Source organism: Danio rerio, chromosome 1, assembly GCF_052040795.2.
Source record: "Danio rerio strain M-AB ecotype USA chromosome 1, GRCz13ab, whole genome shotgun sequence".
Lineage (NCBI taxonomy): Eukaryota > Metazoa > Chordata > Actinopteri > Cypriniformes > Danionidae > Danio > Danio rerio.
Genome location: NC_141021.1, coordinates 35,618,092 through 35,642,334, shown reverse-complemented (window position 1 = coordinate 35,642,334; position 24,243 = coordinate 35,618,092). Strand labels below are relative to the sequence as shown.

The following is a 24,243-nucleotide window of genomic DNA, read 5'->3' as shown; positions in this document are numbered from 1 at the left end:
TCTTTCTTTTTTCCTACACTATGACAGTTTTTTTTTTATCACTTGAAATTGTGCTGATGTCTAGACTTAGCCAAAAAGACAGTAAGAGTGCTTTCACATTAGCACTTTTGGTCTGTATGCACGTTTAGCTAGTGTGAATGTATCTTCTGCATTTCTGTGTGGTGTGTGTGTGTTTGTGTGTGTGTGTGTGTGTGTGTGTGTGTGTGTGTGTGTGTGTTGGTTTATGTGATTTATGAAGACATTTCATATGAATACACGCCACACTATGAGGACATTTTCAATTATGAGGACAGGGTCGGAGTCCTCATAATTTTAGCAATGTAGAAGTGCTTCTTTGATGTAGAAGAGCTCAAATCCAAAATTTCTCCACATGACTTTATAGTTCACATAAACCTGATTTTGTGTATTACGTGTGTATTCGACATGCGCCCCTGTAGCCCGGACTGGGTACTGCATCCCCTCATTAATTATGTATGCGAGTGTATGAAATTGCGGCATGTGATTGGCTGACCACCAAATGTCCTTATAATTACTGTATCTGTCAAACATCTGTTAACAATAATGATTGAAAAAATAGTTTTAAACAGATATAAAATATGAATTACGTTCTAATTAAATAATAAAAATAACCCACTACCTTTAAAAGATCAATAAAAAATATGAATGCCAGTTATTGGCTAATCGCCACCACCTGACTCAATCAATTCCCGCGCTGGACAGATGGAGAGTCGAATTGAAGACAAGACGAGGAAGCACGGAGCGTTTTATTCGACGATTGATTGCACACGATTGATTAAATGTGAATTAATTTGTGGAAATTAATAGCCACTGGACTCAAGCGATTGCATGCTGGAAGATCCGATGACACATGGGTGTCAATCATCAGTAAGACCCTTCAGGTAAGACTGTTAACTAACCACCTAAATAATTAAGTCTACTACACGATTAATGTGCATTATTTGATTAAACTTAGAAGCCAGTAAACCAAGTAACTGTTAATAAAACCTTGTAAGTTAGCGTACTTTTCATTTCCTGTCAAGAGTGATGAACTATCGTTTTTAATATGTTGATTTATTGTTTTAGCATTACGTTTATGTTTGCAATGTCGTCATGCTTTACCAAAGTAACAGATGCGTTACATGTAATCGTTTTAGTGTGCTTATTAATCATGTAAGAGTATTTGCCAATCAAGTCATAAGGTTATTGTCAGTTTGATATCACTAACGTTGTGTAACGTTAATGACAAGTTACACGTTATGGCCTAACTTGTTATTAGAAGTTTTCAGGGCACCCAAGATACAAGACAAATATGTTTTCATAACTGTGTGTTACCTGTATTTTTCATAGCACGTGATGATAATTTAATCGTTTTATTTAGTCCTCATTTTGATTTAATTATAAATAATGTTGCTTACACTTACAAAATTGTCACAAGACATTCACATATATAAAATAGAAACATGAAACGTGATTCCAGAACACTTTTGGTGGTTTTGACATGAATTAACATGTGATTCACACAAATGTGTTCTAGAAGCACACATTTCACATTTGTGTTTTGCACATGTGTATACAATGTTATTTTTTTTTCTGTAAAGGCAACGTGTATACAGATGTTTCATCTTCTTAAATATGAAGTCTGTGTGTATTTGCCATATCTAGACATTTCTAGTGACAAAGAAAAAGAGAAAATCTGCAAAATCAAACAAATAATTTTTGATTAAAATGTTTTTCCTGTTTCACTGGCATGTTATACTGACATGCATATTACAGACAAAGCACAATCTTTAATATGTGTACCCTTTGTAAAAAAGAATAAACTAAAAACATATCTGATAAAATTATTATATATTGACATTGGTGCATTGCAGAAAATGGCAACAGCAAGGTCCCAGAGAGTCAAACTGAAGCCGAATGATGAAGCTGTGTACTATGCTTCTACTTCAAAAGATAAAACTGGATTTGAAATAAAATACATAAATTCATTCAAAGGTAAGAAAAAAAGTCATTTACGTCAGGGATCTCCAAGAATTGTTTTTTTCATGACTAATCAGAAAAATTCTTTGCTAGGTCGGGGAGTGTTCAGCTCTTGCCACTATAGAAAAGGAGATTTTCTAGTTGAATATCGAGGAGACATAATAACCAAAGAAGAATGTGAAAGAAGACGCAGACTTTATCATAATGCACTTGAAGTGTTTTTGTTTGAATTCCGTTTTAATGGAAAACAGTTATGGTATGTATATTGCTTTATTAAATGTGCTATCATTTATGTTTCCATATTTTCAAAAAAGTAATAAAAAAATTAAATTGTCTATTCATAAACTTGATAATTTTTTTGTGATCTGCAATTACTTAGTGTGTAATTTAGTAAATACTGTAATTACATGAGGTGGCATTGTTCTCTGTGATTCAGGGTTGATGCTGCAAGAGAAGATGGCTCGTTGGGTAGACTTATTAATGATGATCATATAAACCCAAACAGCAAAATGAAAATAATCAACGTTGATAGAAAGCCCCATTTGTGCTTATTCGCAACAAAGGACATCAGTCCAGGGCAAGAGATCACTTATAACTATGGCGATTCAGAGTGGCCATGGAGAAACAAGGTATGCAGAGATTAAACTTGTTTTCTTTAAAAATTATTTGGTTCTAGATAATAAAGCCAAAATAAACTTAAATCTGTAAAAATACTATATTCTGCAAGGGTTTACATATATTAATATTGTGTTGCTCATCTACACAGGCGACCTCTGACACTGAAATCCAGACCAGTACTTCACTCAGCTGTGCAGGAGAGAATGGTGGAACACAGAAGGTAAATGTCTGACATCACTGACTGTCTATTTTCCCTTTAGTTTAGCTCTATATATGCTAAAACTGTGACAAAGTTTACTGTTTATACAGTTTGTCAATTGTGTAAGGGTTTACATATATTAATATTGTGTTGCTCATCTACACAGGCGACCTCTGACACTGAAATCCAGACCAGTACTTCACTCAGCTGTGCAGGAGAGAATGGTGGAACACAGAAGGTAAATGTCTGACATCACTGACTGTCTATTTTCCCTTTAGTTTAGCTCTATATATTCTAAAACTACCACAAAGTTTACTGTTTATACAGTTTGTCAATTGTGTAAGGGTTTACATATATTAATATTGTGTTGTTCATCTACACAGGCGACCTCTGACACTGAAATCCAGACCAGTACTTCACTCAGCTGTGCAGGAGAGAATGGTGGAACACAGAAGGTAAATGTCTGACATCACTGACTGTCTATTTTCCCTTTAGTTTAGTTCTATATATGCTAAAACTGTGACAAAGTTTAATGTTTATACAGTTTGTCAATTGTGTAAGGGTTTACATATATTATTATTGTGTTGTTCATCTACACAGGCGACCTCTGACACTGAAATCCAGACCAGTACTTCACTCAGCTGTGCAGGAGAGAATGGTGGAACACAGAAGGTAAATGTCTGACATCACTGACTGTCTATTTTCCCTTTAGTTTAGCTCTATATATGCTAAAACTGACAAAGTTTACTGTTTATACAGTTTGTCAATTGTGTAAGGGTTTACATATATTAATATTGTGTTGTTCATCTACACAGGCGACCTCTGACACTGAAATCCAGACCAGTACTTCACTCAGCTGTGCAGGAGAGAATGGTGGAACACAGAAGGTAAATGTCTGACATCACTGACTGTCTATTTTCCCTTTAGTTTAGTTCTATATATGCTAAAACTGTGACAAAGTTTAATGTTTATACAGTTTGTCAATTGTGTAAGGGTTTACATATATTAATATTGTGTTGTTCATCTACACAGGCGACCTCTGACACTGAAATCCAGACCAGTACTTCACTCAGCTGTGCAGGAGAGAATGGTGGAACACAGAAGGTAAATGTCTGACATCACTGACTGTCTATTTTCCCTTTAGTTTAGCTCTATATATGCTAAAATTACCACAAAGTTTACTGTTTATACAGTTTGTCAATTGTGTAAGGGTTTACATATATTAATATTGTGTTGTTCATCTACACAGGCGACCTCTGACACTGAAATCCAGACCAGTACTTCACTCAGCTGTGCAGGAGAGAATGGTGGAACACAGAAGGTAAATGTCTGACATCACTGACTGTCTATTTTCCCTTTAGTTTAGCTCTATATATGCTAAAACTGTGACAAAGTTTACTGTTTATACAGTTTGTCAATTGTGTAAGGGTTTACATATATTAATATTGTGTTGCTCATCTACACAGGCGACCTCTGACACTGAAATCCAGACCAGTACTTCACTCAGCTGTGCAGGAGAGAATGGTGGAACACAGAAGGTAAATGTCTGACATCACTGACTGTCTATTTTCCCTTTAGTTTAGCTCTATATATGCTAAAACTACCACAAAGTTTACTGTTTATACAGTTTGTCAATTGTGTAAGGGTTTACATATATTAATATTGTGTTGCTCATCTACACAGGCGACCTCTGACACTGAAATCCAGACCAGTACTTCACTCAGCTGTGCAGGAGAGAATGGTGGAACACAGAAGGTAAATGTCTGACATCACTGACTGTCTATTTTCCCTTTAGTTTAGTTCTATATATGCTAAAACTGTGACAAAGTTTAATGTTTATACAGTTTGTCAATTGTGTAAGGGTTTACATATATTAATATTGTGTTGTTCATCTACACAGGCGACCTCTGACACTGAAATCCAGACCAGTACTTCACTCAGCTGTGCAGGAGAGAATGGTGGAACACAGAAGGTAAATGTCTGACATCACTGACTGTCTATTTTCCCTTTAGTTTAGCTCTATATATTCTAAAACTACCACAAAGTTTACTGTTTATACAGTTTGTCAATTGTGTAAGGGTTTACATATATTAATATTGTGTTGTTCATCTACACAGGCGACCTCTGACACTGAAATCCAGACCAGTACTTCACTCAGCTGTGCAGGAGAGAATGGTGGAACACAGAAGGTAAATGTCTGACATCACTGACTGTCTATTTTCCCTTTAGTTTAGCTCTATATATGCTAAAACTGTGACAAAGTTTACTGTTTATACAGTTTGTCAATTGTGTAAGGGTTTACATATATTAATATTGTGTTGCTCATCTACACAGGCGACCTCTGACACTGAAATCCAGACCAGTACTTCACTCAGCTGTGCAGGAGAGAATGGTGGAACACAGAAGGTAAATGTCTGACATCACTGACTGTCTATTTTCCCTTTAGTTTAGCTCTATATATGCTAAAATTACCACAAAGTTTACTGTTTATACAGTTTGTCAATTGTGTAAGGGTTTACATATATTAATATTGTGTTGCTCATCTACACAGGCGACCTCTGACACTGAAATCCAGACCAGTACTTCACTCAGCTGTGCAGGAGAGAATGGTGGAACACAGAAGGTAAATGTCTGACATCACTGACTGTCTATTTTCCCTTTAGTTTAGCTCTATATATGCTAAAACTACCACAAAGTTTACTGTTTATACAGTTTGTCAATTGTGTAAGGGTTTACATATATTAATATTGTGTTGCTCATCTACACAGGCGACCTCTGACACTGAAATCCAGACCAGTACTTCACTCAGCTGTGCAGGAGAGAATGGTGGAACACAGAAGGTAAATGTCTGACATCACTGACTGTCTATTTTCCCTTTAGTTTAGTTCTATATATGCTAAAACTGTGACAAAGTTTAATGTTTATACAGTTTGTCAATTGTGTAAGGGTTTACATATATTAATATTGTGTTGTTCATCTACACAGGCGACCTCTGACACTGAAATCCAGACCAGTACTTCACTCAGCTGTGCAGGAGAGAATGGTGGAACACAGAAGGTAAATGTCTGACATCACTGACTGTCTATTTTCCCTTTAGTTTAGCTCTATATATGCTAAAACTACCACAAAGTTTACTGTTTATACAGTTTGTCAATTGTGTAAGGGTTTACATATATTAATATTGTGTTGTTCATCTACACAGGCGACCTCTGACACTGAAATCCAGACCAGTACTTCACTCAGCTGTGCAGGAGAGAATGGTGGAACACAGAAGGTAATTGTCTGACATCACTGACTGTCGATTTTCCCTTTAGTTTAGCTCTATATATGCTAAAACTACCACAAAGTTTACTGTTTATACAGTTTGTCAATTGTGTAAGGGTTTACATATATTAATATTGTGTTGCTCATCTACACAGGCGACCTCTGACACTGAAATCCAGACCAGTACTTCACTCAGCTGTGCAGGAGAGAATGGTGGAACACAGAAGGTAAATGTCTGACATCACTGACCGTCTATTTTCCCTTTAGTTTAGCTCTATATATGCTAAAACTGTGACAAAGTTTAATGTTTATACAGTTTGTCAATTGTGTAAGGGTTTACATATATTAATATTGTGTTGCTCATCTACACAGGCGACCTCTGACACTGAAATCCAGACCAGTACTTCACTCAGCTGTGAAGGAGAGAATGGTGGAACACAGAAGGTAAATATATTTTAAGTGTTTGATACCTAGCAGAATTGCTCTCCGGGCAATTTGTGTTATTGGATATTATGTCAAATTTAAATTGTGAATAATTGGCAGATGCAGGTTTCTCTTACTAAAGTCAGATTGGGGTGTGTGTTGCACGCTGTCCAATTTTTTGATGGTGTCCTATTGTGTAATAATATGGGTTGTGTGTTGTGTCCTTGTATTTAGTGATGATTTCCTATTTTGTATAAATGTTGGTTGTGTGTAGTGTCCCCATAGTTACTGATTGTTCTGTATTGTGTATTAAATTAGGTTGTGTGTCCTCGTATTCACTGTTGTTGTCATGTTGTGTATGGTGGGGGAGGGACAGAAGATGCAGGTTTCCATTACTTAAGCCAGATTGGACCTATTGGTTGTGTGTGTAGTGTCCTCATAATTACTAATTGTGCTGTATTGTGTATTAAATTAGGTTGTGTGTCCCCGTATTCACTGATGTTGCAAGATGTTCAAGAAGTTTATCTACTAACAGAGGAAATTGGCATGCAAGCAGAGATTTGCATGCTACATATTGCATAAATGCAATCTCGACTTGCAATACTGTGCTCAATACATTTGACATTGAAATGACGCCACAGGTAGTTGGTAGATTTGTGTAAAAGGCCCAAGAAAGTCTGCCGCCACATCTGAAAAAAAAATCTTAAAGGAAACAGTGAATTATATATTTAAATTTAGCCTGACATGTTCAATGTTTCAAAAATATTTTTTTTCTTAAAATATACTTAGATTTTTATTTTATCCAAGGTAATCATATTGTCAGAATCATATTAGCCCATGCCTACAACCTATAGGTCCAATCTGACTTTAAGAAACACCTGCATTTTCTGTCCCTCCCCCGCAGTACACAACGTGACAACAACAGTGAATACAAGGACACACAACCTAATTTAATACACAATACAGCACAATCAGTAATTATGAGGACACTACACACAACCAATAGGTTCAATCTGGCTTTAGGAGTGTCCTCATAGTTACTGATTGTGCTGTATTGTGTATTAAATTAGGTTGTGTGTCCTCGTATTCACTGTTGTTGTCATGTTGTGTATGGTGGGGGAGGGACAGAAGATGCAGGTTTCCATTACTTAAGCCAGATTGGACCTATTGGTTGTGTGTAGTGTCCTCATAATTACCGATTGTGCTGTTTTGTGTGTCCTCGTATTCACTGTGGTTGCAAGATTTTCAAGAAGTTTATCTACTAACAGAGGAAATCGGCATGCAAGCAGAGATTTGCATGCTACATATTGCATAAATGCAATCTCGACTTGCAATACTGTGCTCAATACATTTGACATTGAAATAACGCCACACGTAGTTGGTAGATTTGTGTAAAAGGCCCAAGAAAGTCTGCCGCCACATCTGAAAAAAAATCTTAAAGGAAACAGTGAATTATATATTTAAATTTAGCCTGACATGTTCAATGTTTTAAAAATATTTTGTTTCTTAAAATATACTTTGATTTTTATTTTATCCAAGGTAATCATATTGTCAGAATCATATCAGCCCATGCCTACAACCTATAGGTCCAATCTGACTTTAAGAAACACCTGCATTTTCTGTCCCTCCCCCGCAGTACACAACGTGACAACAACAGTGAATACGAGAAAACACAATGTAATTTAATACACAATACCACACAATCAGTAATTATGAGGACACTACACACAACCAATAGGTTCAATCTGGCTTTAGTAGTGTCCTCATAGTTACTGATTGTGCTGTATTGTGTATTAAATTAGGTTGTGTGTCCTCGTATTCACTGTTGTTGTCATGTTGTGTATGGTGGGGGAGGGACAGAAGATGCAGGTTTCCATTTCTTAAGCCAGATTGGACCTATTGGTTGTGTGTGTAGTGTCCTCATAATTACTAATTGTGCTGTATTGTGTATTAAATTAGGTTGTGTGTCCCCGTATTCACTGATGTTGCAAGATGTTCAAGAAGTTTATCTACTAACAGAGGAAATCGGCATGCAAGCAGAGATTTGCATGCTACATATTGCATAAATGCAATCTCGACTTGCAATACTGTGCTCAATACATTTGACATTGAAATGACGCCACAGGTAGTTGGTAGATTTGTGTAAAAGGCCCAAGAAAGTCTGCCGCCACATCTGAAAAAAAAATCTTAAAGGAAACAGTGAATTATATATTTAAATTTAGCCTGACATGTTCAATGTTTCAAAAATATTTTGTTTCTTAAAATATACTTAGATTTTTATTTTATCCAAGGTAATCATATTGTCAGAATCATATTAGCCCATGCCTACAACCTATAGGTCCAATCTGACTTTAAGAAACACCTGCATTTTCTGTCCCTCCCCCGCAGTACACAACGTGACAACAACAGTGAATACAAGGACACACAACCTAATTTAATACACAATACAGCACAATCAGTAATTATGAGGACACTACACACAACCAATAGGTTCAATCTGGCTTTAGGAGTGTCCTCATAGTTACTGATTGTGCTGTATTGTGTATTAAATTAGGTTGTGTGTCCTCGTATTCACTGTTGTTGTCATGTTGTGTATGGTGGGGGAGGGACAGAAGATGCAGGTTTCCATTACTTAAGCCAGATTGGACCTATTGGTTGTGTGTAGTGTCCTCATAATTACCGATTGTGCTGTTTTGTGTGTCCTCGTATTCACTGTGGTTGCAAGATTTTCAAGAAGTTTATCTACTAACAGAGGAAATCGGCATGCAAGCAGAGATTTGCATGCTACATATTGCATAAATGCAATCTCGACTTGCAATACTGTGCTCAATACATTTGACATTGAAATAACGCCACACGTAGTTGGTAGATTTGTGTAAAAGGCCCAAGAAAGTCTGCCGCCACATCTGAAAAAAAATCTTAAAGGAAACAGTGAATTATATATTTAAATTTAGCCTGACATGTTCAATGTTTTAAAAATATTTTGTTTCTTAAAATATACTTTGATTTTTATTTTATCCAAGGTAATCATATTGTCAGAATCATATCAGCCCATGCCTACAACCTATAGGTCCAATCTGACTTTAAGAAACACCTGCATTTTCTGTCCCTCCCCCGCAGTACACAACGTGACAACAACAGTGAATACGAGAAAACACAATGTAATTTAATACACAATACCACACAATCAGTAATTATGAGGACACTACACACAACCAATAGGTTCAATCTGGCTTTAGTAGTGTCCTCATAGTTACTGATTGTGCTGTATTGTGTATTAAATTAGGTTGTGTGTCCTCGTATTCACTGTTGTTGTCATGTTGTGTATGGTGGGGGAGGGACAGAAGATGCAGGTTTCCATTACTTAAGCCAGATTGGACCTATTGGTTGTGTGTGTAGTGTCCTCATAATTACTAATTGTGCTGTATTGTGTATTAAATTAGGTTGTGTGTCCCCGTATTCACTGATGTTGCAAGATGTTCAAGAAGTTTATCTACTAACAGAGGAAATCGGCATGCAAGCAGAGATTTGCATGCTACATATTGCATAAATGCAATCTCGACTTGCAATACTGTGCTCAATACATTTGACATTGAAATGACGCCACAGGTAGTTGGTAGATTTGTGTAAAAGGCCCAAGAAAGTCTGCCGCCACATCTGAAAAAAAATCTTAAAGGAAACAGTGAATTATATATTTAAATTTAGCCTGACATGTTCAATGTTTCAAAAATATTTTGTTTCTTAAAATATACTTTGATTTTTATTTTATCCAAGGTAATCATATTGTCAGAATCATATTAGCCCATGCCTACAACCTATAGGTCCAATCTGACTTTAAGAAACACCTGCATTTTCTGTCCCTCCCCCGCAGTACACAACGTGACAACAACAGTGAATACGAGAAAACACAATGTAATTTAATACACAATACCACACAATCAGTAATTATGAGGACACTACACACAACCAATAGGTTCAATCTGGCTTTAGTAGTGTCCTCATAGTTACTGATTGTGCTGTATTGTGTATTAAATTAGGTTGTGTGTCCTCGTATTCACTGTTGTTGTCATGTTGTGTATGGTGGGGGAGGGACAGAAGATGCAGGTTTCCATTACTTAAGCCAGATTGGACCTATTGGTTGTGTGTGTAGTGTCCTCATAATTACTAATTGTGCTGTATTGTGTATTAAATTAGGTTGTGTGTCCCCGTATTCACTGATGTTGCAAGATGTTCAAGAAGTTTATCTACTAACAGAGGAAATCGGCATGCAAGCAGAGATTTGCATGCTACATATTGCATAAATGCAATCTCGACTTGCAATACTGTGCTCAATACATTTGACATTGAAATGACGCCACAGGTAGTTGGTAGATTTGTGTAAAAGGCCCAAGAAAGTCTGCCGCCACATCTGAAAAAAAATCTTAAAGGAAACAGTGAATTATATATTTAAATTTAGCCTGACATGTTCAATGTTTCAAAAATATTTTGTTTCTTAAAATATACTTTGATTTTTATTTTATCCAAGGTAATCATATTGTCAGAATCATATTAGCCCATGCCTACAACCTATAGGTCCAATCTGACTTTAAGAAACACCTGCATTTTCTGTCCCTCCCCCGCAGTACACAACGTGACAACAACAGTGAATACAAGGACACACAACCTAATTTAATACACAATACAGCACAATCAGTAATTATGAGGACACTACACACAACCAATAGGTTCAATCTGGCTTTAGTAGTGTCCTCATAAGTACTGATTGTGCTGTGTATTAAATTAGGTTGTGTGTCCTCGTATTCACTGTTGTTGTCATGTTGTGTATGGTGGGGGAGGGACAGAAGATGCAGGTTTCCATTACTTAAGCCAGATTGGACCTATTGGTTGTGTGTAGTGTCCTCATAATTACTGATGATGTCATATTGTCTATTTAATATGGGTTGTGTTTTGTGTGTCCTCGTATTTACTAATGGATGTTATATTGTGTATAATTATATGTTTTGTGTTGTTTTCTCATATTTGCTTATGATGTTATATTGTGTATTAAATTAGGCTCTGTGTGGTGTTATTTACTGATGATGTCCTATTTTGTATTAATATACTGTAGGTTGTGTGTAGTGTCCCCATAATCACTGTTGCTGTCATGTTGTGTACTGTGGGGGAGGGTCAGGTTTCCATTACTAAAGCAGGATTTTACCTATAGGTTGTGTGTAGTGTCCCCATAATTACTGATTGTGCTGTATTGTGTATTAAATTAGGTGTATGTCCTCGTATTCACTGCTGTTGTCATGTTGTGTGTTTTGAGGGAGGGTTAGAATATGCAGGTTTCTGTTAAAGTCAGATTGGACCTATAGGTTATGTGTTTTGTCCTCATTTACTGATGGTGTCTTATTGTGTGTTGTGTTTACTGCTGCTGTCATGTCATATTTACTCATGGTTTAATATTTTTTTTATTGTTATTAACTGATAAAATCATGGCAGAAGTTTGCCTTTTGTCTCCCTGATTGTTTGCCTTGTTAATACAAGTGAATTAAGGAGCAAACCTCTAGTTAGTTTCTTAACTTTTATGTAAAAAGTGTTTTTATCTTGACTTGATGTGTCTGATGTAATTACATAGTTAAATAGTATGTTTAAAGACATGATTTTTTTTCAACAGATTTGTAAACATGATGTAATATCAGTAGCTGTGTCAAGCTTGGATAAATGTGCCAGCTGCAGTGGGCCCTACAACGCATTTAAGTGGATTGGGGTGAAATGTAAATGTAAGTATTGTGCTTTGGTCAATTTAAAAATAATAATAATAATAATAAATTTAATTGTAACACTCTGTGAAAACCCAGCTAAAGTCATTTTTCGATTTAATGCTTTTTAAAATTTTTTTTTTTTTACGTTAAATCATTTTAGACAAAGGTAAAGAATATAATGTGAAAATATAACCGTGATGTCTTTAATACAAATCAAGTTAGGCCATGTCAACAATTTATTTTCGTTCATTCATTCATTTTCTTTTCAGCTTAGTCCCTTTATTAATCTGGGGTCGCCACAGCGAGTAGGCCTGGTAAACATACAGTAGACTTATAATAGCTGCATTTAAAAAAAAAAAAATAAATAAATAAAAACTTTTCTTTAGATTCCTCTCCAGCTTTGTCAAAGATTAAGTCTTACTTGTCATTCTCCAAAACAATAATCCATTATATCACCCTTGGGGCTATTCCACCATGATATACTTTAGCTGTTAAACAATTCTGTTCCTCGTGCTTCATAATTGCTGACCTGTCTGGCAATCAAACTAAAGCATCAGTGTGCTATAAAAACCAACTTTTTTTAGCATACAAGCAATACAAAAAACTTGAAATAAGCAGGGTTACTTTGATGCGTGTTGGGCTATAAAACAAAATAAAAAAAAATATTTTGAAATGTCAGCATTGAAGCAGAAAAATCTCCACAGAAACAGGAACAAGGATAAATTACAGGTTATCTCTTGCTTCATTGAGTCTACCTGGCAATCGTGTGTGAGGAGATTTTAAAGTCGCTTTACAGTCTTTAATAGTAGAAAATAAATTTATTAAGAAAATGATATGAAAATCAGATGTTTATTCAGTGCTAAAAGTAAATGGAGATGATTGAAATCATTGTTTAGGTAGTAAACCTCTAAAAAAATTTTGCTACAAAAATTTACAGTGTTGATAAAATAGTTTGTTTCTATATGTATTATGTTATATGTACTGTACATGTAGTGCTGTATCTTAAAGCATTTTACAGTTGAAGTCAGAATAATTAGTCCACATCTGATTTTAAAAATATTTAATTATGTTTAATAGAGCAAGATAATTTTCACAGTTTGTGTGATAATATTTTTTTCTTCTGGAGAAAGTCTTATTTGTTTTATTTTGGCTAGAATAAATGCTGTTTTAAACTTTTTAAAAACCCATTTTAAGGTCAAAAGTTTTAGCCCCTTTAAGCTATATATTTTTTTGTCTACAGAACAAACCATCGTTCACAATAACTTGCCAAATTAACCTAACCACCCTAATTTAACCTAGTAAAGCCTTTAAATGTCACTTTAAGCTGTATAGTCTGATTTTTTTTATTTCAACTAGAATAAAAGTAGTTTCACATTTTTAAAAACATTTTAGGTCAAAATTATTACCCCCCTTAAGCTATATATTTTTTCAATAGTCTACAGAGTAAACCATCATTATACAATAATTTACTTAATTACCCTAACCTGCCTAGTTAACCTAATTACCCTAGTGAAGCCTTTAAATGTCACTTTAAGCTGTATAGAAGTGTCTTGAAGAATATCTAGTCTAATATTATTTACTGTCATCATGAAAAAAGAGAAAATAAATAAGTTATTAGAAATGAGTTATTAAAACTATTATGATTAGAAATGTTGCAAAAATATTTGCTCTCCGTTAATCAGAAATTGTGGAAAAAAATAACAGGGGGGGGGGCTAATAATTCTGACTTTAATTGTATATTTAAGTCTTTCAACTACTGCAATGAAGAGAAATTGCATATTCTTTGTCATTTTTATGGCTATGACTTTGACACTCTTTTCTCAGAATTAGATTATATGACTTTAGCCAGGGTTTCACACAGGAGTGGTCACAATTAGCCTGCAGTTCAGCTAATGCCATGTTTTGTTTTGTTTTTTTCATTCAAAATGTAATGGTAATCTGGTTTGAGAAAGGAGATTTTCTTGAACTCTTGCTTTTATCTGTGAGCTGTTAATTTCATGCGTGTCTTTTTTATTTCTCAATTTAAGAACATTTACCCAAAGTTCTGAAATATGCTAATTGTATAGATCAAATTAACCAACCTTATATTCATTATGTATTCTGCCTAGTTTGCTCCTGTTTCTGGCACAGATCATGCTTTAATAAAGCAGTTCAATTTGAACCAGAGTCTGAATTATCAGTAAGTGCATTTAATCACATCATTATAAAAAATATTGATTTACTAACTGTTAAACTATTTATTTCAAGTAAAGATTAGTTTATATTGTCTATACATGATAAAATATATATATTTTTTTTCATTTCAGACTTCTGAAAATGAGATTTTCAGTGAAGACATGTCTGATCAGGAGTATGTTCCTAACAGTTTCTCAGAAAGTTCAGAAGAGAGTACAGATATAGAAAAGACAAGGAATGGCTCCTGTAGTGATGCCAAGACAGAAAAACAAAATGACATTGACGGTCAAAAAGAAATTCCAGTTGAAGAGTCACTGCTGAATGAACCAGTCTCTACAATGCAGCAGGACACAATTGCTGAAGATACCACAGAGACTGGGAAAAGTCCTGGTATTCAGTCTTCAAAAATTACCACTTCAGGTCACAAGAACTATTGTTACATATGTGGGAAACCACAGACGAAATTTGCAAGGCACTTAAAAATTCATGAAAAAACAAATGTAGATGTTGCTAGAGCTTTGGCATTGCCAGTCCATTCTAAAGAACGAAAACAATTGCTGGACAATCTCAGAAACAAAGGAAATTATGAACATAATGTAGACGTTCTATCGAGTGGTAAGGGATTATTAAAACTAAGACGCGAACCAAAGAAAAAATATAATCCTAAACATTATGTTCATTGTATGTATTGCAAAGCTATGTTTCTGCGGCGAGATTTGTGGCGGCATGTACGGAATTGTCTGTCAAAGCCATTGGATAATCGGACACAGCCTGGAAGATCTAAGGTCTTGTCTTTAGCAGAAATGTCTGGTTCAGCTCTTTGTCAACAGATATCACAGGGGGTTTGGAAATTGTTGACCGGGCTAAAGGATGATGACGTTTCTGCTGCTGTGAGGAGTGACTTTTGTCTTCTTCAGTTGGCTCAATCATTTTTTAATAAGCATGGCCAGGATCTAACGAAGAATGATTACATACGGCAGAAGCTTAGGGAGGTCGGACGACTTCTTTTGATCCTTAGAAGAGAATTTTCCATACAGACTGTTGAAGAAGCTGTTAAACCGGCCAATTTCAAGGTTGTTGTCCAGGCCGTTAAAAAAGTATCTGGATTTGATGATGACAAACAAATCTACCGCACTCCAAGCCTTGCTCTAAAGTTAGGTCACTCTTTAAATAAAATCTGTGACATACTTCATTGTAGAGCATTGATGGCAGAAGACGACGAAGGCATAAAGTCAGTGCATGCTTTTAAAAAACTCTATGATGCGAAATGGTCAGAACTAGTGTCTCACCGAGCACTAACCACCTTACACGAAGCACACTTTAACAAACCATCCACGCTTCCCTTCACAGAGGATGTTCAAAAACTTCACGGCCATCTGGAGAAGGTTACAGATTTGGTTTCAGAAAACTTAAAATCGTCGTCATCCCCTCAAGCGTATGGAGATCTTTGTAAAGCAACACTTGCCAAAATCATTTTGTTTAACAGAAGACGCGGAGGAGAGGTTGCAAAGATGGAAATTAAGGGATACCAAGAGAGGGACAGAGCTCCGTTACACAAAGATGTTGCCATGGGCCTTACAAAATTTGAACAAAAACTTTGTGAACATTTCAGCCGAGTAGAAATAAGGGGTAAAAGGGGGCGTAAAGTTGCTGTGTTACTTTCGCCAGACATGGTCAATGCCCTAAACTTACTCATAAGCAAAAGACAAGAATGTGGAGTACCAGATGAGAACACATTCTTATTTGCCAGACCCAACTGCTTAACCCCTTATCGAGGGCAAGACTGTTTGAGGGTTTTTGCTGAAGAGTGTGGTGCTCAGAACCCAGAACTTCTCCGCTCAACACAATTGCGTAAGCATGTCGCAACATTGTCACAGGTCCTAAATCTCAAAAATAATGAGCTTGACCAAGTTGCAGACTTTCTGGGCCATGATATTCGTATCCATCGTGAATACTATAGGCTTCCAGAGGCTACAACTCAGCTAGCTAAAATTTCAAAACTTCTAATTGCCATGGAGAAAGGTTCTGTTAAGAACCTTCAAGGCAAAACCCTGGAAGATATTGAAATAGAAGGTAAGGAGTATATTAAATTTGTTGCACATTTGATTGTATAGTTTATTGTACAAATTATAGTTTATTTTAATATAAAGTAATTAATTAGTATTTATAGTACATAGTTCTATAGTATAGTTTTTATAGTATTATATTTGACATACTAAAGAACTTGAACAATGTAATGCTTATATTTCAGAGTAATTATTGTGTTCATTTTATCTACTCATGCAATTTGCAATGTTAAACTTATCTGGTACTCAAATTGTTTGTCTTTTGTTAGATAACCTAGACTTCAGTGACATTGACGGAAGTGAAGACGATGATGAGTCGGTTCCAACAACACAGAGAAAAAATGGTAAAATAGAGATATAGGCCCAATCCCATTTCAATTTTTTTACCCCTACCTCTTTCCCTTAAAGCCGAGTGTGAAGGGGAAGGGCTTTAAAATGTGCCTCTAAGAAATGGAACAGCACCATAACACCTGCACTCATGTCATTGCGATCTCTTGCTTCATATGAGATCAGTTGATTGCAACTGCTGTAGTGATTCCAGTTGTGTTATTTTTTGGTATTTATCTTCAGGAAATTACTGAAGGCATATATTATGCATATATAATAATCTAATGTGGCAGTAAGCTCATAACTGTACTGCGCATTTACACAATGGCCATATTCATCAATACAAACACACCAAAAACAGCATGAACATTAGAGCAGACACTGTAAACAGCTAATTCCCAGCCACTAGACATTACTGACGGTATTCGAGTGTCAGAATGTTGTGTGACTACTATACAAGAGACATTATTATGGATTATAGATAGCCAAATTAAGCTGTTTTTATTTTAGCGTTTTATTTATTTTTTGTTTAACATAACAGTAAAATACGTGTGCGGTTATGAATGTATTAAAAAATGTGCTTGTTTGCTGTAAAAGTTCATAATAAGGACAAAAACTACTAATTTGCCTCTCCTGACTTCCGTGTGCTGCTATGCTGCTATTTTAGCTGGTGTATTCTGGGATATTGTCTTACCCCTTGCCTTCAAGTGTGGTCCTAAAAAATCTCAGTTCAAAGGGCTATCTACCCCTTCCCCTTAGCCTTACGCCTTTAAGCTAAAGAGAGTTGGGTAAGGGAAAGGGCTAAAGAGTAGAATTGGGATTGGGCCATAGACATTTAAATATTAATAATTAAGGCCCAATCCCAATTCTATTCCTTGGCCCTTCCTCTCATTTTGCATGTTCACAGGAAAGGGTAGGGGTGTCCCAATTTTTTTAGCTTGAAGGCGTAGGACTAAGCGGAAGGGCTAGATACCCCTCGAAGCAGATTTTTCAGGACCACACTCAAAACCAAGGTGTAAGAAAATTTCCCAGAAAACACCAGCGACAACGGCTGCATGTCTGCACACGAAAGTAAAGACATGCACAATTTAGTAATTTTTTGTTATTACAAATTTTTTAAACAAACAAGCATATGTTTTTATACATTCATAACCACGTTCATATTTTAGTGTGATTTAAAAAAAAAAAAAAAAAAACGCTAAAATAAAAACTTGGCTATTTATAAGTATAATAATGTATAAGTATATAATAAATTTGGCTATCTATAATCCATAATAATGTCTCCTGTACAGCAGTCCCACAACATTCTGACACTCGAATACCCTTTTTGAAAACTAGAGGCTGAGAGTTGTTTGAGTGTTTGCATTGATGAATTTGGCCATTGTGTAAATCTGCAGTAAAGTTATGATCTTATTGCCACATTAGATCATTATGATAACATAATATATGCCTTCAGTGATTTCCTGAAGATAAATACCAAAAAATAACACAACTGAAATCACTACAGCAGTTGCCATCGTCAATCAAGGGCTCACGAGGACATATGATGACTTATGCAGGTGCTGTAGTGCTGTCCCAATTCTTAGGGGTAAATTTTGAAGCCCTTCCCCTTCATACTCTGTTTCAAGGGCCAAGGGTCAAGGGGTAGAGGTACAAAAACAGAATTGGGATTGGGCCTAAAGTAAACACAATATGATGTACAACAAAAAACACTTAAAAGTGTTGAACTGTTTGTATGTCATTTCTAAACTATAAAAGTTATATATACTGCTACAGTATATTATTATTTATTTTATAGATATTGACACTGCATTAGAAGGCCCATCTCATGGTATGACACATGAAAATTCAATTCATTGCACAATTTAAGTTAAGAATAAATATTACATTTAAGATGTATAAGTACAGGTTTTGTGTCTTTAATATCGTTTTGTTTACTTATAGGTAACTGTAGTATGTAATATTTAAAAACTTGGCATCAGAACTAGTAAAGTAATCTGAACTGTTTATATTGCAGGAATGAAGAGAGCCGGGCAACCCTTTGAAGAATCTGCAAGGGCATCAGATGGTATGAGATTGTACCTCATTTTCACAGCTGAGGTTTGGTTTATTTCATATATACCAAGCAGTGTCTACTATATTTTATAGTATTGTTTTTACAAATTTTATAGAGGTCAACTCTGCATTGGAAGGCCCATCTCAAGGTACAACAAACATATACATTTTTTTAACTACTGTATTAACCAATTGAAGAGATATTTCAATATTATTATTATTATTATTATTATTTGGCACCAGAACCAGTGTAGTAATCTGGACTGTTTATATTGCAGGAATGAAGAGAGCCAGGCAATCCTGTGAAGAATCTGCAAGGGCATCAGATGGTATGAGATTGTACCTCATTTTCACAGCTGAGGTTTGGTTTATTTCATATATACCAAGCAGTGTCTACTATATTTTATAGTATTGTTTTTACAAATTTTATAGAGGTCAACTCTGCATTGGAAGGCCCATCTCAAGGTACAACAAACATATACATTTTTTTAACTACTGTATTAACCAATTGAAGAGATATTTCAATATTATTATTATTATTATTATTATTATTATTATTATTATTATTTGGCACCAGAACCAGTGTAGTAATCCGGACTGTTTATATTGCAGGAATGAAGAGAGCCAGGCAATCCTGTGAAGAATCTGCAAGGGCATCAGATGGTATGAGATTGTACCTCATTTTCACAGCTGAGGTTTGGTTTATTTCATATATACCAAGCAGTGTCTACTATATAAAATTTGTAAAAACAATACTATAAAATAGAGGTCAACTCTGCATTGGAAGGCCCATCTCAAGGTACAACAAACATATACATTTTTTTAACTACTGTATTAACCAATTGAAGAGATATTTCAATATTATTATTATTATTATTATTATTATTATTATTATTATTATTATTATTTGGCACCAGAACCAGTGTAGTAATCCGGACTGTTTATATTGCAGGAATGAAGAGAGCCAGGCAATCCTGTGAAGAATCACCAAGCGCATCAGATGGTATGAGATTCTACCTCATTTTCACAGCTGAGGTTTGGTCCATTTTGTATCAAGCAGTGTCTACTATATTTTTTTAAGTTTTTTTTTTTTTTTTACTCCTTTTATAGAGGTTGACTCTGCATTAGAAGGCCCATCTCAAGGTATGACAAACATGTTTTCTGTTTTATTTACTTTAATGTTAAATTCATTGTTACTTTGACTGGAATTGGACTATAATTGTAAAAATAGTGTTAAAGCAATGCATAGAGAAACTCTCATTTAAATCCAGTTAGCAATTTTTACACAGCATTTTTAATGCTGTTCCCTCTAGGGTGTGTATATGTTTCCCCATTGTACATCAGTGTTTGACTACATCCTTTATCTATCCATAGTGCAGAGGACCAACTGTGTAGAAAGTCCTACAAAATAGTTATTAATTTATTATAAAATATCAAGTTTTTGTAGATCAGGTAATTTGTGACACAACTATGATATAACTATAACTTTAGAAACCAAAGACTTTATTAGCTTTTTCTCAAGATTTGGAGGAAACTGGAAATCAGGTGAATGTTTTTTTTAGCATAGCAGGGACTCTACTCTTTTTCACGTACTATATTGTTGGGAAGTCTGCAGTCTCAAAGCAGCTAGGGTGAATGTAGCAGGTGAGGAGGTTGTGGCTGGTGTGTTCATGACAATTTGTAACAAGCAGTTGATTTTTGACAGTTTGTAGTTCTGTTTGTAGAGGGGTTTTTAGAGGATGGATAAATGTGTAGAAATCTATTGCAGACAGATGAATAAACAAAAGCTATCTTCAATTTAAATTTATATCCCCTATACTTGTTCATTTAGGTCCTAGAATGTACCAGGAAGTCCCCTACAATGTTTTTATGTGTTTTTTTTTTTCATTTATTTTTAGCCATTTACAGAAACACTTGTGGGAAAAAGAAAAAGAGAACCCGAAAGGAAAAGTGTGAACAAACTGGTAAAACTACACAAGCATACATACAATATCATTTATTAGAGAATCACATACTTAAGAATCAAAGTTTATATATAGTAATTGGTGTTTTTGTTTAAAACAAAAAGAAGGCTAAGAGCCTGTATGAAGGAATATTGCCAATATCATAAATTAGGTTATTTCATTTTATTTATTTACATTTTCATTAAGGTACAATGTAGTGCCAAGGATGGTCGATTAGTTTAAACAAAATTGTACAAATTAAATCATTGCACCTTAGTGTTTTCTAATGCGGTCCAGTCGGTACTGAAATTTACGTCCACTAAATGTTCCCACTAAAATTGAAGCACTGTTGATCGTGTTCTTAAATGCTACTGATTTGCTGTTGTGTTCACATGCTCAACAGAATAGGCTGTGAAGGTTATCAATTCACCGAACTCAACACTGTTTACCGAGTTTAAACACAGAAATACGGACACTGGAGTGTTTTGAAGCTGTGAAGATTAGTTGATTCATCAGTGGATTGTTCATATGTCAGCTTATAGACAGACCAGCTGATCTTTACATATTTAAAATGATTCAGTGTTCTTGTATCTGTGTTTACACTCAGTAAACAGTGGTGAGTTTGGTGAACTGATGACACAATCATTTCTGTTGAGCACATAAACACAATGGCAAAACAGCACTGTTAAAGAACTAGCTCAGCAACGCTTGGATATTATCGGGAAATAGACGGTTTTAAAATTCCAGTACCGATCAGTTCCAAAATTGAGTATTGTGACAATACTATTGCTTCTAGTAATAATAAAAAACCTAAATAAAGATAATGATTGGGAGGAGGGGGTGGTTGGGAAATGGAGATGAGCTCTGATCAACATGGTGCTGATCCCATGAATCTGTTTTTTTTTATTTTTATTTGCAGTCGTTCTCAAATCTCCTGAAAATAACGCAAGAAGAAAAACAAAAAGACCATGGTCTCCTGATGAAATTGCTGCAGTACTGAGACATTTCCATAGCCATGTTTCCAAGGGTAAACTTGCCACAAAAATAGAATGCCAACAATGCAAATCTGCAGAGCATCCCATGTTGGCAAATCGCTCCATTCAAAACATCAGGGACTTTGTCAGAAACAGAGGTTTGATGCTGAAAAGGAATCAGGTAGAAAAAAACTAAGTCTTTTTGCTAACACTTGAAGGATGTGTGTTTATAAGACTGTAATGAAATCTTTATAATTGTTACATAACATGTCATGAATATGAATGAGATTTTATGCATGCTTATGACAGTTGTAATTATAAGGAGAGCTGGAAGGGACGTAAAGGTGGGGAAAAACAGGTGTAGGAAAAAAATTGGTGGAAGGAAAAAAAAACTGGGTAGGAGAAAAAAAAACAGAGTGATAGGAAAAAAATATTTTTTTTTTGCATTACCTCGCGAAGATGTTTTGCGTTCTCTCGTAAAACCGTTTCTCCATAAACACTTCCTGTTCTCATTCATGTAAACCCTCCCGTTTTTACCGAAATTCTCCCGTATTTTACCATTCTATCCCATTATCATCCTATCATTAAGTATTTTCCCATGTTTCTGATATATTTTTAATCTTGAAAGCACGCTGAAATTAATATTAAAATGTCTGCATTCACTTTCTTTACATTAAAGCTGTGCGTCGACCATCGCCTTTCATATGCTACCTCTGAACCTATAAATGCATGTAAGCGCTCATTGTCAGACGAGCGCCGTACAATATATTGGTCCCAGATCAGCTTCTGTACACACCATTTACAGAAAAGCAAAAGTGCATGACACTTTTGGATTCGGGTGTATGTTTAAACAGACAAATACACTGACAAATACACAAATAAACATCTCCATCCTGCATGTTTTACTTTAAACAGCTAATTTTCTCTTAAATGAGTACAAACAGTAATGGAATGCTTTCATTATTGATCTGTGCATTCTTACAGAGACACCTCTGTTATCAAACAAAACAAAACAAGAGATTCATTGGCTGCTCACTTGTTTGATAACAGAGGTGTCACATTAAATGGCGTGTACAGAAGCTGATCTGGGATCAGTTTATTGTATGAAGCGCATCTGTCAATCAGCGCTTATGCATGCATTCACTGGTTCAGAGGTTACAAATGAAAGGCGAAGATCAACGCACAGCTTTAATGTAAAGAAAGTGGGATAGAATGTGAAAATACGGGAGAATTTTGGCAAAAATGTGAGGATTTTTGTAAATGAAGTGAGCAGGAAGTGTTTGTGGAGAAACAGTTTTGCGAGGGAACGCCAAACATCTTTGCGAGGGAACGCAGAAACTTCAGTAATATGTCTTCCTACCACCCAGTTTTTTTTTTTTCTTCCACCAATTTTTTTTTCCACCATCACGTCCCTTCCAGGTCTCCGTATAATTAGATGTCATTTCCTCAGTTATGTCATTTTAAATGACAACTGAACAAACAAATACATCACAAGCTCTTTTTATTTTTGTCATGACAACTTGACAATACCAAGACAAGAGAAAAACATGCCATAAATCTGTCATAAATATGATTGTCATGAGGGCATTATAATTGTGTAATTTTATAAAATGAACATTAATTGTGTGTGAATTTTATTACAGCTTCATTCATATTTTTATTGATCTCGAGTAAATTGGTAAAAGCTAAATGTGTTATTAAAATGTTGTGATTGACAGAGTAATAACATTTTTAAAAATGTCATTTAAATAAAAAAAAATTAAAAAAGTGATTGGATAAATATTCATGACATGATTATAATGGCTTCATGACAATTATAAACTACTTGTTTTGATTATGTTAGGTTGTCATTACTAAGACCAGATGTGATTTATTTGTTTGTCAAGTTGTCATAACAAACATCATATCATCATCTTTGCATTTAAAATGTTGTAACTGAGTGAATGACACTTAATGGCAGCTGTCATAAGCATGCATAATATTTCATTCATATTCATGACATGTGTGATGTCAGAATCATAACATATTTATGACAGTTTTTATGAACACCCCTTAAAGTAAAGTGTTACTGTTTTGCTTTTTATTTTATTTTATTTTTTTAAATGGTTATATGCCGTTTGTTTGGTTCACACAGGTGTTGTGCAGATTTGTTTGATTTTTGTGCAGGTTTGTTTGGTTTTATGGTCCATCGATAGTTAGTAAAGCTAATGTTTTACTTGTATTAATTAGATTTTCTAAACATGCACAAATAAAACTTGCATTTTGTTCACATGCTGTGTTCTGCATTTGTTCTATTAGTAAATTCTTTTAGTTGCCATATCAAAGAAACAGTTGCTTGAATACACTACAGATTTACATTAGTGTGTATGGATAATGTAAAAAAATACTGATCAGGATGCCACACAAGTAACTAAATGGGCATATTTGTAAATGAATGTGATGAATGTGTATATAGATTAAAAAAGTTTACTACACTCA

At 35.0% G+C, this 24,243-nt stretch overlaps 1 protein-coding gene across 15 annotated transcripts; it reads left to right on the top strand.

The window, feature by feature from the left end:
* The first annotated feature begins 730 nt into the window (after positions 1–730).
* LOC147846901 (uncharacterized) lies at positions 731–24,034 on the top strand. Of its 15 annotated transcripts, none has more exons than XR_015475992.1 (37): positions 731–899; positions 1,872–1,992; positions 2,071–2,233; positions 2,414–2,606; positions 2,744–2,815; positions 2,961–3,032; positions 3,178–3,249; positions 3,395–3,466; positions 3,610–3,681; positions 3,827–3,898; positions 4,044–4,115; positions 4,261–4,332; positions 4,478–4,549; positions 4,695–4,766; positions 4,912–4,983; positions 5,129–5,200; positions 5,346–5,417; positions 5,563–5,634; positions 5,780–5,851; positions 5,997–6,068; positions 6,214–6,285; positions 6,431–6,502; positions 12,138–12,243; positions 14,334–14,404; positions 14,532–16,473; positions 16,736–16,810; positions 18,592–18,624; positions 18,811–18,861; positions 18,965–18,997; positions 19,127–19,177; positions 19,281–19,313; positions 19,461–19,511; positions 19,801–19,851; positions 19,959–19,991; positions 20,747–20,812; positions 21,711–22,396; positions 22,952–24,034. XR_015475992.1 is itself a non-coding variant. In XM_087236535.1 (37 exons), the coding sequence occupies exons 2-37, from the start codon at positions 1,875–1,877 to the stop codon at positions 21,959–21,961; spliced, it is 4,650 nt and encodes a 1,549-aa protein (XP_087092661.1). In that variant the 5' UTR covers positions 731–899; positions 1,872–1,874; the 3' UTR covers positions 21,962–24,034. The 15 variants fall into 15 exon arrangements, 10 of the variants coding, with proteins under 10 accessions (XP_087092661.1, XP_087092662.1, XP_087092663.1 ...); XM_087236535.1 differs by adding an exon at positions 19,615–19,647 and having other exon boundaries at positions 21,711–24,034; XR_015475993.1 differs by lacking the exon at positions 18,592–18,624.
* The last annotated feature ends 209 nt before the right edge of the window (positions 24,035–24,243 follow it).